The sequence below is a fragment of the Scyliorhinus torazame genome, chromosome 1, assembly GCF_047496885.1.
Source record: "Scyliorhinus torazame isolate Kashiwa2021f chromosome 1, sScyTor2.1, whole genome shotgun sequence".
In the NCBI taxonomy this organism is placed as follows: Eukaryota; Metazoa; Chordata; class Chondrichthyes; order Carcharhiniformes; family Scyliorhinidae; genus Scyliorhinus; species Scyliorhinus torazame.
This window is the reverse complement of record NC_092707.1, coordinates 166,786,122-166,803,702: the sequence shown is the minus strand read 5'-3', so window position 1 is coordinate 166,803,702 and position 17,581 is coordinate 166,786,122. Positions and strand designations below refer to the sequence as shown.

Below are 17,581 nucleotides of genomic sequence, written 5' to 3'. Positions count from 1 at the left end.
GGGGACAAAAAACAGCAGAAGTAAGTACAATCTTAGTAAGTTTCAGAATAATGTCTCCCAGATCAGGAATTTAATAGATGGAGGGTTTTTACTAACAGTATTTCAGGCGGCATGGCCAGGGTGACCCTCCCGTGGGACTGGGGCGGTGCCCAGGCACAGACCCCCATTACCGCGTCCATCTTGCTGCGCACCCACTGACCACTCACCTTGGCCATCCGCCACACCACCCTCCGCCAGCCCCGTCCTCCCCACCCACCGGCAGCCCACCCAGGGCAACACCCACAGTAGCCCTACAGGGCGAGGGCAGTGCCCGCTGACTGTACCCCTGGCATCAGAGATGGGTGCCAGGGCCAGAGGCCTCCAGCCCAGGGAGATGCCCTGCAGTTGTACGAGCGGGCGCAGCTTGAGGAGAAGGAGGAAGCTGCAGCAGTGGAGCGGGCAGCAGCGGCGTATACTGCAGAGGGACAGGTGGCAGCCGCCCAGGTTGGAGAGCGAGCCGCACAGCAGGCCGAGGAGAAGTAGGTGCCAAGGAGACACCGCATGAGACCTCGTGTGTCCTGGTAGCAACTGTCATTCAAAGACCTGTCGGACCAGGCATGCCGTCGAAGACTCCGGCTGAGCAGAAAGACAGTGCGAGATATCTGTCAGATGATGGCATATCTGGCACCATGGGGGTATGGGGAAGGACACCCACTCCCGGTGGCCGTCAAGGTGGCAGTCGCCCTGAACCTTAATGCGACGGGGTCCTACCAGGCATCCAGTGGGGACCGGTCTTGGATCTCACAGACCTCGGTGTACAGGTGCACCTTCAAGGAGGCCCTATATGCCCAGGCGGCAAAATACATCCGCTTCAATGTAGACCGAGCCCACCAGGATGCCCGGGCAACGGGGTTCGCCACCATCGCCGGGATGCCTCAGGCCATCATCTCCTCCTCCCACGGGTGCCTGATGGCCCCTGGGCTACTCCATAGAATGGGGGTGCGAGTGGAGCTATCCTGAGATTCCCCGCCATCTGCCAGTCCTGGAGGCCCGCTCTGGTCTTGACCAGGGTCTGCACGCTCGCAGCCATGGAGCACAGGGAGTGGATCATCGCCGCCTATGACTGCGCCTTATCACCCATTGACAGTGCCATCACCTTCTGGGTTTGTGTCACATCAAGCAGTGACTGCGCTATCTCCCTCTGTATCTGTGCCATGTCGGCCAAAGCCTGGGTAATGCCGCCGATGTTCCCAGCCATGGCCTGCTTCGACTGGGCCATGCTCAGGAGTGCCGCTGCAATTTCCAGGTGCCTCCAGGTCTATGAGAAGGCAGCCCAGTCCTGGGCCTTGGCCACCTCCTGCACAGAATGCTCCAGGCCTTTGACATGCTGATCCATAGCCAAACTCGTCGCCCCAATGCCTCTACTGCGGACACCACCCGTGCAGTGTTGGCCTGGGTAGCAAGCATTGTTGGCACCACCTACTGCTGCTGCATGCAGTTTAACTCCGACAACTGCACCCACAAGCGCTCGCCAACAACCCCTCATGCAGTCCCTGGATCTGCGATTGCAACTCCACTATAGATGGGACTATTTGTTCCAGAAGGTCAAGACTCATCTGGAAGGGAGCGAGTTCCTCGGGTCAGCCTGCCCTCCCACTGTCGCCCCTCAGGTGTTCCGACCTCCACCTGCGGTGCCAGGTCAACTTCGAGGGACACACCAGATAATGTCCCAGAAGCCTCTTCATTAAAGTGCCCCACCGAGGTGATAGTCTCTGGGATGGTGGGGGGTGGTGGAGGCAGCTGTGACGGAAAATCCGTGTCCTCCTCCGACCCGAGCTCCGGGGTCTCCTGAGTCTCGGGCGGAAGGCTGGTGTCCGAGCTGCTTTCAGCATTGGTGCCGGGTTCACTGGGGTCTCCGGCTGTGGCACTGGCTGGGGTGGGGAACGTCAACTGGACTGGCCCCATCCTCAGCAGGCCCTGTAAGACACAAGACAAGACGCATGATTAGACCATGGGCCGGGGTTGGCCATGGGGGTGCAGGATGGTGGTGTGGGGGTGAGGGTGGTGTAGGGTGAAGGGGTGGAGCGGTGTAAGGTTAAGGTGATGTGGGGGTGAGGGTGGTGCGGGGATGAGGGTGGTGTGGGTGGTGTGGGGGGTCAGGGTGGTGTGGGGGTGAGGGTGGTGTGGAGGTGGTATGGGGAGGTGTTGGAACCGCACCTAAGCAGGGTCTCTCTTCCTCGTCGCGGCCAAACACCACCTCGGCAACGTCCCTTTCCTCCGGGCTGCCTACCAGGTCCAGGGTCCTCTACTTGGCCATGGTGAGGGGCCGCAGGTCCGGCGGTCTCCCTCCAGTCTTCTCCCACTCCTGGTGGTTTTGCGCAGCCTCCTCCTGGGGACGGGGTCGGGGTGGGGGGGGGGGGGGGGGGGGGGGGAGGAGGAACAGAAAACGACAATGTTCGACAGTCTAACTCATGCAGCCCAAGGGGTGGGAAGTTGTTGGTCTCAGTGGCTAGAGCACCTGGCCATGGCGCCCGGTATTGGTGCCAGCATGTGAGGCAGGGGCAGCCATAGAAAGCATCCTATCGGGCTGCATCACAGCCTGGTATGGCAACTGCTCGGCCCAAGACCGCAAGAAACTACAGAGAGTTGTGAACACAGCCCAGTCCATCACACGAACCTGCTTCCCATCCATTGACTCCATCTACAACTCCCACTGCCTGGGGAAAGCGGGCAGCATAATCAAAGACCCCTCCCACCCGGCTCACTCACTCTTCCAACTTCTTCCATCGGGCAGGAGATACAAAAGTCTGAGAACACGCACAAACAGATTTAAAAACAGCTTCTTCCCTGCTGTTACCAGACTCCTAAATGACCCTCTTATGGACTGACCTGATTAATACTACACCCCTGTATGCTTCACCCGATGCCAGTGTCTGTGTATTTACATAATGTACCTTGTGCTGCCCTATTATGTAGTTTATTTTTATTTTATTTTCATGTACTTGATGATCTGGTGAGCTGCTCGCAGGAAAATACTTTTCACTGTACCTCGTGTTATGGAGTTCAACCAACCTCCCCCTTTAACACTATTGTTGCTTTTCCGAGCACACGGCTTGTTCCCTAGGTGTGGGATTACAATTATGGACACGTGGGTTTTTAAACACAAAACAATGTTTATTCCATGAACTCAACTTAACCTCTTAAATAAACATTGGATCTCTTAACAGCCTTTACTTCAAAGATAACCCCGAAAATATTACAATACTAAATAATCCTTCAGTTATTCCTTTCAACACCCATGAGACTTAACACCTTTAAACAGAAACACATCAGGTCAAAGGCTTTACTATTATGAGTTTAAATCACCCAAATGATCCAGAGATAGTCTTTCATGGCAGGGGTCACAGCAGATCCAGCTCACTGCAAACACAGACACACACCCAAGCTCTTTTCAAACTGAAACTAAACTGCAAAATAGCTGAACTAAAACCAAGCTCCACCCACACTCTGACATCACTGCATTTCTTAAAGGTATATTGCTTAAACATCCATTTCTTAAAGGCACTTTCACATGACACTCGGTACACGTGGCAATAAACAAATCCAATCCAATCCAAGGGTAGGGGTTTGGCCGTCCTCTAGGTTACGGGGGGGGGTTACTTGTGTGTGGGACGTGGGTTACTGCCAGGGGTATAGTGCTGCCTACCCACTCTGGCCGCCCTGAGGAGGCCGTGCAGTTTCTTCCGGCACTGCTGGCCGGTCCGGACAGTGTTGCCCACGGCACTGACTGCCTCTGTCACCTGCGCCCAGACACGACGAATGGCGGCAGCTGGCAGCCTCATTCCCAGGCCAGGGTACAGGGTCATCCTTATCTCCTCCCCGGCGTCCAGGAGGGTCTCCAGCTCGGCGTCTGTGAACCTCAGGACTGCCCTCTTCGCTGCCATCTTGTTGGCTGGAATGGTGTGTGTGTGGAGTGAAATGTGTATATGTGGTTGTAGCTTTTCAGCCTCCTGAGTATCAACCGTGGAACTGGCGAATCCTGCACCGTTTCTCATTTGAATCGATTGTGTTCCACGTGGGGCTGGTGCTGGTCCCTCAACATTAGTAGACTCAGTCCAGGTGCAGCGCCGATTTTGCTGTCGTGAAGGTCCACAAATTCTGCGATTGCGTCAACAGTTAGTCTCAGAAATGGAGAATCCCGCCGCTGCTTTCTCTACCATATATTCTGGGATGTCGTCCAATTTTTTGCATTCTATTTATCTGCTAGGAGAATTCAGGCTGGGCATTCTGTGGCAAGTAACCCGTCTCCTGACTCCCCAAAGCCTGTTCACCATCTACAAGGCACAAAGTGCGATGGAATACTTTCCATTTACCTGGATGAGTGCAGCTCCACCAACACTCAAGAAGTTTGACACCATCCAGGATAAAGCAGCCTGCTTGATTGGCACCACTTTCAACATTCACTCCTTCCACCACCAACGCACGGCAGGGGCAATTTGTAACATTTACAAGGTGCACTGCAGGAACTCACCAAGGCTCCTTAGACAGCTACTTCCAAACCCAAAACCGCTACCATCTAGAAGGACAAGGGAAGCAGATACATGGGGACACCACCACCTTGAAGTTCCCTGCAAACCACTCACCATCCTGACTTGGAACCATCGCTGTTAGTTCACTGTTGCTGGGTCAGAATTCTGGAATTCCCTACCTAATAGCACTGTGGATGTACCTGCACCATGTGTACTGCAGCAGTTCAAGAAGGTGGCTCACCACATCCTTAGCGCAATAAATGATTGCCTAGCCAGCGACAGCCATATCCTGTGACAGAATTTTAAAACTTTGGAAATCCTCGCGAAAGCTCTCTGCCTCTCTGCTTTGCTTGACTCCTTTAAGCATTCACCTGAGGAAGGAGCAGCGCTCCGAAAACTAGTGACATCGAAACAAACCTGTTGGACTTTAGCCTGGTGTTGCAAGACTTCGTACTGTGACTCCTTTAAGATGGTGCTTTTAATCTGACTTCTTTGAACAAGCTATTGGTTAGCCGTTCATCTCCTAATCTGGCTATTAAACTGTGAAATACTTTGTGATGTTTTACTATGTTAAAGGTGCTGTTTAAATACGTTATTTAAAAAAAATATATACATTTTATTGAGGTATTTTTGGTATAGTAACAACAACAAAATAAACAATATACATGAATCTATAAACATAGTGCAAAAGCCGTCTCCCTTCCTTACAGGTCCCACCTTTATTAACCCCTACCCTAAGCTAAACTAACCCCCCCCCCCCTTCTGCTGACGATTCATTTTCCGCGAAGAAGTCGATGAACGGTTGCCACATCCGGGCGAACCCTAACAGTGACCCTCTCAAGGCGACCCCTCTAGTCTTTGAATCTAGTCCCGAGTGAAAGACCTGACTGATCCAGCCTTTCCTCAATCTAATCTGGTCAGTTACTCTAAGGTGCGTCTCCTGCAACATTACCATGTGCGCCTTCAGTCCCCTAAGATGTGCGAACACACGTGCCCTCTTGACCGGCCCATTTAACCCTCGAACGTTCCAGGTGATCAGCCTAGTTGGGGGACTTATTGCCCCCCCTTCTCCGATCAGCCATCCCCTTTTTTAGGCCCACCTCCAGCCCATGCTCCGCGCCTCCACCGGTCCGCCCCCAGGCAGCCTCCACCCCCAACCTCCTCTATGTCCCTTAGCCCAAGTCCCTCACTCGTCAGCAGAACATTTACCCCCCTCCCCCTGTTGCTAACTTTTGGTTGGCTCTTAAATGTTGCCCGTTGTATCTTTACTTAATTCCTATAACCTTTGCTCTGGAGTCGCCAGGTATCTTTATGATACCGCCACGAGGTTCAAGTTCAAGTACTGATCAATAACTCGACACACCAATTAGTAAGATTCAAATCAAAGCACATTTATTATACACAGTAAATCACTACTCATGCATAAAACTCTACTTACTAGGCTATCTCTATCACTAAAAGGCCTATACTTAGCTTGGAACTGGCCCACCAGATCAGGGGAACAAATGGCCTTTCGTTCGATTCTGAGCCTGCAGGATTCAAAAGCTGGTATGGACTGGTAGCTAGGAGCGCCTATCTCGTAGCATGCGTTGACTGAAGACTTACTTGGTTGATGCGGCAGCTTAGGCAGTTCACTGTCAAGGGTTGGTTCGCTGCTGAGTGACCCTGCCAAGAAGGACGAATTGAACTTGGGGACTCTATTTTATAGTCCCCACAGGCATCACGCCCCTTTGGGGCGGACCCCGTACCTGGTTCCAAGTGATTGGACTAAGTTCTGATCAATTGGACCGATTTCTCCAATACTGGAGCTGTTCCCTGATCGCTGGGCGGTCCCTGAGTGTCCGTTGGCTTTCCTTTGTCTTGGCTCCTGCTGGCGCCGAGGAGTCTGGCTTGGCCTTATTCACCTTAAATGTTTCAATTGTTCCCAGGGATCTCTCATTAGTATGCAGATGGCTGTGAGTTTCAGTGCTGTCTGGGCTTCTGCAAGTTCTAATACACAGGAGACTTTGCACTTGCTAGTTTTTCCTGGTTCGGCTGAATTTCCCTGTAGTCTTTGCAGATCTCCATTTTAAGTCGGGAAGTGGCCAATCCAGGTGGCTACACCCCCCCCCCCCCCCCCCAGTGGCAACACTCTGTAACCCAACCCCTTTAATAAACCAAACATATGCACACTTCCCACTGTGCTTCCGCGAGCTTGTCCGCCAAGCTAGCTTGGTGGCCCCCATCCCTGGCGCCACCAAGCAGTCTCCCACCTATTGCACCCCCCCCCCCCCCGTCATGCAAACAAACTCCATCATCAATCAATTGCCTGACAGAAAAACACCAAGATCTAAACAAGCACACCTCCAACCCCCAACAGTGCAAATGAAAACCGTAACTCACTCAGCTGGTCCCAAATCAATGCAAAAGGCATTACAAATCGCTTCCACAAAACGAAAATCGAGAAACATTTTTTAAAAGAACAGAAAAACAAATCAAAACAACATGAACATTGCAGCAAAGTTCAAAAGTACTCAGTCCACCACCAGTCCTTTCCTTTTCGCGAAGTCCAGCGCATCCGCAGGCGACTCAAAATAAAAGTGCTGTTCCTCACGCGTGACCCAGAGACGGGCCGGATACAACAGTCCGAACTTCACTTTTTTCTTAAAAAGGATCGACCTAATCTGGTTGAAGCCTGCTCTTCTCCTGGCCTCCTCCACACTCAGGTCATGGTAAACCCGCAGGATACTGTTGTCCCACTTACAGCTCCGTGTCTGCTGGGCCCACTGTAGAATGCGCTCCTTATCCAAGTACCTGTGGAATCTCATCACCATTGCCCTCGGGGGGATCTCCCATTCACGGCTTCCTCGCAAGTGCTCTGTGAGCCCTGTCCACCTCCAAGGGCCGGGAGAATACCCCATCCCCCAGCAGCTTCTCAAACATGTCCGCGATGTATGCCCCAGTGTCCGCTCCTTCGGACCCCTCACGGAGCCCAACGATTCTCAAGTTCTGCCGACGGGACCTATTCTCTAGGTCCTCCACCTTCTCCAGGAGCTTCTTCTGCTGGTCTCTCAGCATCCCCACCTCCAACTCCACCGCAGTTTGATGTTCCTCCTGCTCAGCCAGCACCTGGGCTGTTTAGCACAGGGCTAAATCGCTGGCTTTGAAAGCAGACCAAGGCAGGCCGGCAGCACGGTTCGATTCCCGTAACAGCCTCCCCGAACAGGCGCCGGAATGTGGTGACTAGGGGCTTTTCACAGTAACTTCATTTGAAGCATACTTGTGACAATAAGCGATTTTCATTTCATTTCATTTCATTTCATTTCTCTACCTTCTGGATCGCCCGATCTTGGGCGTCCAATCTTTGCTCCAGCTGCTCAATTGACTCTTTCATCGGGTCCAAGCAGTCCCGTTTCTGCTTAGCGAAGACGTCCTGAATAACTTGCATCAGCTGCTCTGTTGACTGCTGGGTCGACAAACCAGAGGTCCAGTCCTCCGCCATGCTGTCTCCCGCTGCAGCTTCAGCCCAAGCCTTCTCTGTCTTTCTGTTTCTGCCTTTGCGAGCATTTCTAGTCCTTCTCTCCATGCACCAATGTGGGAATTCAGTCCACAATTGCCTCTGTCATCAGTTTTACAATTCAAGTCTGGTTGAAAATCGGGGGAAAAGGTCCAAAAGTCTGACCAGAGCGAGAGCCACCAAATGTGCGACTTACTCCTTCATAGCTGCCACCAGAAGTCCCCACGATTTATCGTCATTGATGGGAACAAGAAGGATGATGTAAAACAGGGCTTCTGTGCTTCGCCACTACTCAAATTGTCAGAGGTCACTGGAATCTCTTCCTCATCTGTTTAAGCACCTGGTTAAATTACAGTCTTCATAGTGCAAAGGCCTGGACTGCCAACCCTTGACAATGAATGGCAGCAGACAGTTTTGGCTGTCAGGGGTATCAGTGCAGCATCTGATCCTGTACTCATTATCCATCTAGACACTGGTAGGTACTCAAGGACCTAGATACTTATCAAGACTAGGACTGCTATGCCATTTCCCCCTTTGTACCTCGTGCAGGCATACTGAGGTCAAGTCCAACACTCTTCCACTGTTCTGATAATTTAGCACACATCCACAGATTAAACCTGGAACAATGCTGGTCTATATGAGTCAGCGTTCATTGTATGGCACCCAATGACGGCCCCACCATCTGGAGTATCCACTTATGGCAATAATGTTGTAAACGTCTTTGATTTTCGACACCTTCCAATGATCTGTACAATCGGGATGCTGTTTGCTTAACGCATCAACTTTAATCCTACAATGTGCTGTTGGAATCATTTATGGTAAGAGTTCTCAGGAAAGAAGTAATAAATCCAGACAGAATAAAATGCCCTTCACTGATTGCACATTGTTTTGGCACATTGCAAAGTCATTCGAAAATAGAATTGTTCGGCAGCACTAATGAAGGTTTCTTTGTTATCATTGTCCTGCAGGCTGGGAGTGATGGAGAAAGTATCGGTAATTGTCCCTTTTCTCAACGACTCTTCATGATCTTGTGGCTGAAGGGTGTGGTCTTCAACGTCACGACAGTTGATCTGAAGAGGTAAGATTGTGAGCCAGTGTTCAGAATGTTGTTAGATTTTATACCCAATGCCCTGCAGTATACACAGTAGCTGCTGGTTCAACACTACTGCTGCTGCTGTAACTGGACAATCAAACTCTCTTCAGGCCAGTTGGCCTGACACTTGAGCCCATGAGTCAAATTATGCACCACATTTACTGAGTCAGAACGCAAACCTCAATCCAGCAACTAAAAAGTAATGTGAAACCAGCCAATCCGAGTTGTCCTCTCAGTTTTATATGAGATGGAATTTTCTTCCATTAGGTGCAAATGGATTTCATTGACGACACTGGTAATGTTTGTCTACTCCAAGGAGTACATGCAGTGTCAACCGGTTTCCTTGCCCAACAGCTGGTTGTGTTTGAGAAGAAAATGACTAGTTTTCTACATTACAACTGTGACTGCACTTCAAAAGTACTTCATTAGTTGTAGAGCACTTTGCGACCTCCATATATTGTGAAAAGTGCTGAATGGATGCAAATATTTCAAGATTCAGTCAGGGAGGAGTGCATAGCAGGATTATCCCAAACATACCAGGAGATTTTCCCACTCTCTTTATCGCCAGCCCAAAAAGTAGAAAATCGCATGTTAGTTCATAATCCCCGACACACAGCTCAGCCCCTTCTTTGATCCTCATCTTAATTACTACCGAAACAAAATCTGATTTGAAAAGGAAGCTCCTATTCTGTTTTCTTCCAACTAGGAATGTGGAAAAAAAGCGAATGCCATTTTCAAGAGAGTGGAAAATATTCACCGTGAAACTTGCTTTCGGTGTCCACGAATAGATTCCAAAATTAATTCAACATTAGATTCTGCCAGAGTGGTACACATTGAAGATCGTAGGATAGCCTAAGACCCTACCATATCGTTTATTACCTATCTAAAGCATGCTCTCCATGTAAAGTCACCAAATCAGATTTTTAGCCAACAGCTTGGAGGCTTGAACTGGCGGCTCTGCAAATTTATGTTGATCAAATTAGTTTAAATATGTTCCTTTTAATAGTTCATCCTTTAAACTTTTCATATTTCAGAACAAGGATGCGGGTCTGTACTCACGATATCCTGAAGTGGATTAACCTGACAGTACAGCAGTCATTTTATGCTTCCATACATTGTATTGATATTAGCATGGCCTTGAATGCTAATTAAATCTGCTGATGGCAGCAAAAGAATCTCTTTCAGCTGGGGAGAGTGTATGCAACGGAAGTAGTCAATGGACTTTAATAATGTAAAGCTGCAACATGCTATAATGCATTCCTGTCACTTCAGAGAGTTATATTAAATACCATCTAAAAGTAACAATCGGCTCACAAGAAACCTGAAAAATTACCTCAAGGAAGCGCTTATTGCATTCGTATGACATTTCTCTGTTTGATATTTTAACAGAAGTGTTAACTCAGTTAAAATAAATAGGATACCAAGTGCATTAAAACAATAGACAAAATAAACTCTTCCAATATTTTCAACAATAATATCTGGCCTCTGGTCATGAGACTTATTTATTTTTCTTGGTGTTAGCAGTCACATTTGTGCTGTAAGCCACATAGATTTCATGCTCAACTTATCAACAGAGATAATACTTCAGAAAGGGACAAGTTTTGTCGGTGGTGGAGCATTCTTTTCTCGAGCATTTGGGGTAGATGCAATCACCCTATAAATGGTACAAATCTCTTCTGGATAGCGTTCCAATGTGACATTACTGCTTGTGGTGTTCCTGATTTTTCTTTCTCATTTGCCTGAGCTGAAAGTATGAAGTCCCACAAACCTCCTCCCTGGACCTTCATTGTGTGGGAGTCGAGTAAAATTGTCTACTCCACCCAACATGGACTCGATTCTCCGATTTTTGAGACTAAGTGCTGACGCCGGTGTGGGAACAGTGGCGTTTTATGCCTGAAGAAACGGCACAAAACCTCCACCGATCCAATAGGCATGAGTGACCCACGCCGTCGGGAACTCGGCCCATCGGGGTGCAGCATCGGGGGAGGGCCTCGGCTGATGTCCTGAGGCGTACATACAGCGTGCAGCATACTCTGTGAGTACGCTGTTTTGGAGATGGCGGAGCATCGCAAAAGCAGCGCCGCCCCAATTCCGGCGCCAACGGGGAATCACCAAGTCGATCGCCAAATGCGATTTCGGAGTCGGAGACCAGAGATTCCCGCCCCACATTTTTATCCCAGGACCTCAAGACTGTTGAATATTTCAACAGGTATTTTCTCCCATTCCAACCTTCAGGCATTCAAAATATAGGGAAGAATTCTCCCAAGGCCCCGCCTCCAGATTCAATTGTGGGGGGGTTGCGGGGAGGCATTTTCAAAGGTCCTGGGGCGGAGAACTTGGGAGAAATCCAAAATTGTTTTACCCTGGCATGGATTTCCTGTGGGATTTTCCATCAGTAGCTGCCATGCCGGATCGAGAAACCCGCCAGACCCCAGCATGAAACTGACTTGCATCCCGCTAAGGGGATACAGATAAAGACCCAGCTGCAATCTTCCACCCTCGGCCAATTCTCCATGACACAAGTGGTAAACACGCCGGTTCTGAGCATGTCTGTAATGATGTGTTGTGCAGAATGCGGGACTCAGCTGAATAAGGGGGTGCCTCTAGCGTTTGGGGTACAGACTGCCAGCAGCCCAGGTTCCCGAAACAGTGGGTAGGAGGATCATCTATAGGTGGACCTTCCAAATTCAGTGTCATTGAGGCGATCCATCTTCAAGCCTCAGGGTGTTCCTGAAGATCTATCTTCTCCCTTCAATGGTGGGTCAGTCGTATGGGTGCCATTTCAATATCAGCACCATGCCCGCTCCACCACGAAATATGCTGCAAAACCTCCAGGTTCATAATGAGATCAGGCCGGAAGATACAATGTGGCTTCCTGCTGGCCTCCGTAGCGGGAATCACTCCCCGTTCCTGTCATCAGATGGGAAGATTCCACCCAATGTTATATAACTAATTATTACATTGTGATTTTTGCCATCTCTTTTCAGCCTTGATGCTACTGTGTGCTATAGGCGTGCGCTGAATTAAATAAAAATATATAGTACATGAAAGTTAAGGATGGAAAAAGCCATTCAGCTGCTGATGCCCACCGATCCAGGATTCAAACTCTACCCTTCAGGCATTTAACTGTGCTTTCAACGCACCTATCTAGCACAATCAGTGTCCATGATGAGGGAGATACATGCGTTTCATGTATTTACGGTTTGATTGTAATGGCTAGTAGCAATAGTATGGGCGCGATTCTCCGGCCTCGTTACGCTCTTGCTCAAACAAAATGAGGCCGTTGAATAGCGGGAGAAGCCAAAAACAAGAACCATGCCAGGCGCCAAACAGTTTGCGAAGCAACCAGCCCGCTCCAATTGGCGAAATCGGGATCGCGCCTTAGTGCGGCGAGAAACCAATTATCACCACATAAACCCCATTTCCATACAATTAACGGGAGCCACCCCATATCCAACAGCCTCCCATCATTCAGCGGCCTCCCCAGCAAGTGGTCACACTGGTGCCGATTAGTATTCCTTTTGAAAAACGTGAACCTGGCTGACGGGCTTCTGTGTGGAGCTGAGGGGGTGAGTCCGGGGATGTTGGGCTTGCCCCCCAGTGCTCGGTGGGGGGTGGGGCCCTCAACTGGGGGTAAGAGACCCTCTGCAGGGGGGGGGCGCGCCATGGGAGGGTGGTGTGCTGCCTGGGACGAGGTGGTGGCGGCTGTGAGCGCCGGGAGTGTGACCAGGAGGACTGGCCTCCAGTGCAGGAAGAAGGTCAGTGACCTACACCGGGCACACACGTGTCATGTATCATGTTTTTAAAATGACAAGAAAGATCAGGGGCGGGATTCTCCCCTACCCGGCGGGGCGGGGGGTCCCGGCGGGATGGAGTGGCGTGAACCACTCCAGCGTCGGGCTGCCCCAAAGGTGCGGATTTCTCCGCATCTTTAGGGGCCAAGTCCTCACCTTTAGGGGCTGGGCCCACGCCGGAGTGGTTGCCGTCCCGCCGGCTGGCGTGGAAGGCCTTTGGTGTCCCACCCGGCTGCTGTGGAAGGCCTTTGGCGCCATGCCAGCCGGGGCCGAAGAGACTCCGCTGCCTGGCGGAAATCCGCGCATGTGCGGGAGCGTCTGGCTGCTGACATCATCCCGCGCATGCGCGGGGGGGGGGGTCACCTCCGCGGAGGCCATCGCGGAGGCCATGGCCGACGCGGAGGGAAAAGAGTGCCCCCACGGCACAGGCCCGCCCGCGGATCGATGGGCACCGATCGCGGGCGAGGCCACCGTGGGGGCACCCCCTGGGGCCAGATCGGCCGCATCCCCCCCAGGACCCCGGAGCCTGCTCGCGCCGCCTGGTCCCGCCGGTAAGGGAGGTGGTTTGATTCGCGCTGGCAGGACAGGCATTACAACAGCGGGACTTCGGCCCATCGCGGGCCGGAGAATCGCCGGGGGGGGTGGGGGGGGAGCGGGGGGGAGCCTGCCGACCGACGCAGCGCGATTCCCGCCCCCGCTGAATCTCCGGTGCCGGAGAATTCGGTGGCCGGCGGGGGCGGGATTCACGCCGCTCCCCGGCGATTCTCCAACCTGGCGGCGGCGGGGGGGGGGGGGGGGGGGGGGGGGGGGGGGGGGGGGGTCGGAGAATCCCGCCCCAGACCTGCATGAACTGCAGTGTAAGACTCAGAGTAGCAATGCATTGTTAGATTTGGTTTTTAAAAAAAACACAAAATATTACAGAAGCTACACTTTAGATTGTTTCTAAGGCGTGAATCCGACTCAGATATTGAAATGTTCAATGGGTGAAGCAAATTCCTGTCTTGATTTTCCAGTGTCACCCCTCAGTGAACTGTGGATGTCTTAACAAGGAGTGGAAATCATATGGGATGCAAAAGTAGATTATAGATTCCACTATTTGGCCTGCGCACAGGCAGGACAGAAAGCCCATTCATTGGAATCTCACAGTCCTTAGTGTAGGGCTTTGTGTGAGCACTGAGACCATCTGTTGCCTCAAATTCTTTCATGTCATAAACACATCATATTTTCCCCTAATTGTAATGGCCTGTTCAGTAAAATCACAGCCAAGTCTCCAAAGCGTCACCTTCCCCTCAGCGTGGGTTGCTCTGGTAACCTGCTGTCAGGCTGACGGTATGATATAGGTTGCAGCATTTCCAAAAACGTCAAAAAACTTTTGACTTCATTTTCTTGCAAATCTATCAAGAAGGACATTGGCTAGGATTTTCTGGCCCTGGTTCCGTGGGGGATGAGGTGGGCCAACTGAAAGCCCATTGTCTTTTGGCGGGACTGGAAGATCCTGGCGGCAGGTGGGGCCGGAACGTCCCAGCCAAAGTGTCTAGGGGACAGATTCTTAGCTGAGAGGGCATCGCTCTTCAAACCAAAAAAAAAATGGCATCAATAAATATGATGTAGCCCAGTACCCCAGTTGGCCGTGTAATGTCTATTTGTTTTTTTTGATTTGGTCAATTTTCTCTGTGTTTGGCACTAATTGTATCATTCTGCAGCGCCGTACGATTAAATTCTCACAGCACTCTCATAGGTTTGCCCAATTAAATAGGTTATTTTCCGTGCCTTTGACTGGCACAGTTTACAGTTAAATACCATTCAACTATTTCAAATTCTCTCTGCTTACCTCCCATGTCCTGCACACAATGCTAGTTTTCAACAGCTAGAATCCAATTAAGACAATTATGTTTCCATCACACAAACTAAAAAAAAATACATTAATTGGCCAAATTGTATTTGACACATTCACTACTGACTGTAACAATATTGCATATTTGAATTTTGCACCAATTATCTAAAGATAAACAGTGGGTGGAATTTTCCGAAAAATTTACAAATTGTCATTTTCAGTGTGAAAATCGTCGTGATTCCCATCGGCTCCAGGGGCACAATCCAGACCGCAATTTTTAGGCACTTAGAAGAATTTCTTTTTACCCACTTGAAAACAATTTGGCAACCCCAGAGTCATCAGAGCACTTCAATGAAGGCACCATTTAAACGGCGCCACAGCCCTTGCTCTCAGTCAAGCCAGGAGGATGGCAGCGATGAAACCAGCTCCTCGATTTACAGAAGGGGCCCGAACCCATATGCTGGATGCCATGGAGGAGACGCGGGCTACAATATACCCTCGGGCTGGCAGGAAGCCCTCGAGCAAGGTGACAAATCCCATCTGGGAGACGGTGTTAGCACTGGTCAGTGTCAGCAGCCTGACTAAGAGGGCGGGCATGCAATGCAGAAAAAAATGCAAGACCTACTCCCATCAGCCAGGGAGTACAACATAGGGAGAACTTACTCCCTATCTCCTTCCAGCACCCCCCGGAATGTCACTTCGATGCCACATGCTGTCACCTCGCAAGAACTTAGCAACTGACCTCCTTAAACCTGGCCCATCTACCGGCAGTGCCCCAGTGCCCACCCTGGACGCCACCTCAGAGGAGGACATGGATGAAGCATCACAGCTATCATCTGCACCATCCAGCATTGCAGAGACACACATCTCAGTGGGCAGCCTTAGCAGCCAGGCTCTGGGTCACTACCTGGTGAGCACCACACTACTTCTGATGCACATCAGGTGGAGGCAGGAACGTCTCAGTGCTTGGACAGTCAGTGTTCTGCTAGGTCCCTCAACTGCTTGAGATGCAAAGGCAGAGCCGGGAGTACCAGGAAGGGGTGTCAGCAACACTCCTGTGACTGCAAGGCTGAATGGAGAAGTCCCAAACCTTTCAGTCGCAGGAGATTGTGCTGGCAATACATGGCATCCAGGCCAACACTACAAGGATGGCATCCGCATTGGAAAATCTGGGCAAGAGGTCAGATGCATGATGGAGAACTCCAAAACATGGCTCAGTCCCTGAGGATCATGGCTGAGGGGTACAACTGGACGTACAGACAATGGCGGGCCTCCAGGACTGACAGCAGCAGATGAACTTGAGACTTCTGGAGCTCATTCCAGCTGCCCGTTTGCCCTATGGAGTAACTGAGGGGTCCACAATCATGTGGAAGGAGGAGGATCCGCTGGACCACATTCTCAGGCTTTCCACCCAGGAGACCCTGGCAAGGATGTTGCACAGATACGGCACAGTCTCCCGGTGAAGCGGTGTCTTCTTTAGCTCTTGTCATCCGACAACTCTATGAGTCTTGTAGACCCATGATCTCCTTCTGTGCCTTAGTGCCCGCTCACGGTTGGTGTGGCCTCCGGGACCTGAGCCTGCCCTACAGCCCGTGGTTTCCTTCCGCAGGGTTTTCCCTTGGTGCCGCCACATGTTGCTCCGTGAGTCTTCCAGCGCTCTTCCAGCACTGTAATAATTCAATGGTCACTTTCACCAGCTCCATACTGATATCAATCAGATTCCTGGGAGGGGTTTGCTCCATACTGATATCGACCAGATTCCTGCGACGGATTATAGAGAAGGAGAAAGAGAGTCAGGTTGGTATCAAATCCAGATAACACCAGTACCTCCCCTGACCCATTGGCTTCCCGGACCCGTAAGAAGCCAGTCCCAGACCTTATCCAGCAGCGATTGCTTACTCACAGCTCTGGTACACTCTCATCTCCATTACAGGACAGGCCCCGGCCTCTGCCCTTGTCCTGTTGGACTAACCCTTGTGTGTGCTCCCATCTGCTTCTCCCCTCCCTTCTGCTCACTAATACTGAGCATTCTAACAGGAGGGTGAGAGGCCCGCATACCTCTAATGGGCAGGGTCAACTGGACGGTGATGCCTGCGTTGGGGGGGGGGGGGGGGGGGATAATGGATCCTGACTGGCAGGAGTCTGGTACAGAAGCGAGCCCAGTGTTTCTTCATCCCGTGCAACCATATGTTAAGCCCTGAACCCTGAGTATTCATCCCTTTCCTTGACTTTGAACTCTTTCGTAACCCCATCGGTGAATTGAACCCGAATCTCCAACAAGCGGGTATACTAACCACTATACTAACAAGGAATGCTTGCTTCCTTGACTTTAAGATTGTGGAGCAGCTGTCATTGTTACGGGTTAACACTTGATGGCCAATTAATGTGACGAGCTTGAGTCTCAGGAATGTTGGAGGGGACAATTGCTTAATGCTTCAGGGATAGACAATGCTAATAGGCACACTTCTTACCCAGGATGCATCATTTTGAGATCTCATTGACGTCATGCCTCTACACTTAACTCTCCTGGACAGTTACTCCAGAGTTTGTGCCCCCACCCCCGGCCCAGGCTGGGAATGGTGTTGCCTTCTCTTTCAGGGTCTCATCCACCCAGCCCATTAAGCTTGACTTCTTGACTCTCATTACACCGGACCCCCCACCCCATGTGACCTGCAACCGCACCCGCCCCATAACCCCAATGCCACATACAGCAGACTAACACAACCCTAAACACACTTTTAGACAGCAGACTTCAGGATCACCCAACCAACCATGGCCCCCATCCCGGAAACTGCCCCCCTCCGCAAAAGCAACAACCCTGAGTCGTCTCCCCCCACCCCCCCCCAAGAGCTCGCC

At 51.0% G+C, this 17,581-nt stretch overlaps 1 protein-coding gene across 2 annotated transcripts in view; it reads left to right on the top strand.

Moving 5' to 3' along the window:
• Positions 1-17,581, top strand: part of LOC140416214 (chloride intracellular channel protein 4) — a 197,326-nt gene that overhangs the window by 61,369 nt on the left and 118,376 nt on the right. For both annotated transcript variants that reach the window (XM_072501110.1, XM_072501111.1), the window contains exon 2: positions 8,973-9,082. In XM_072501110.1, coding sequence (XP_072357211.1) covers positions 8,973-9,082 — 110 coding nt within the window. The remainder of the gene's footprint in view (positions 1-8,972; positions 9,083-17,581) is intronic.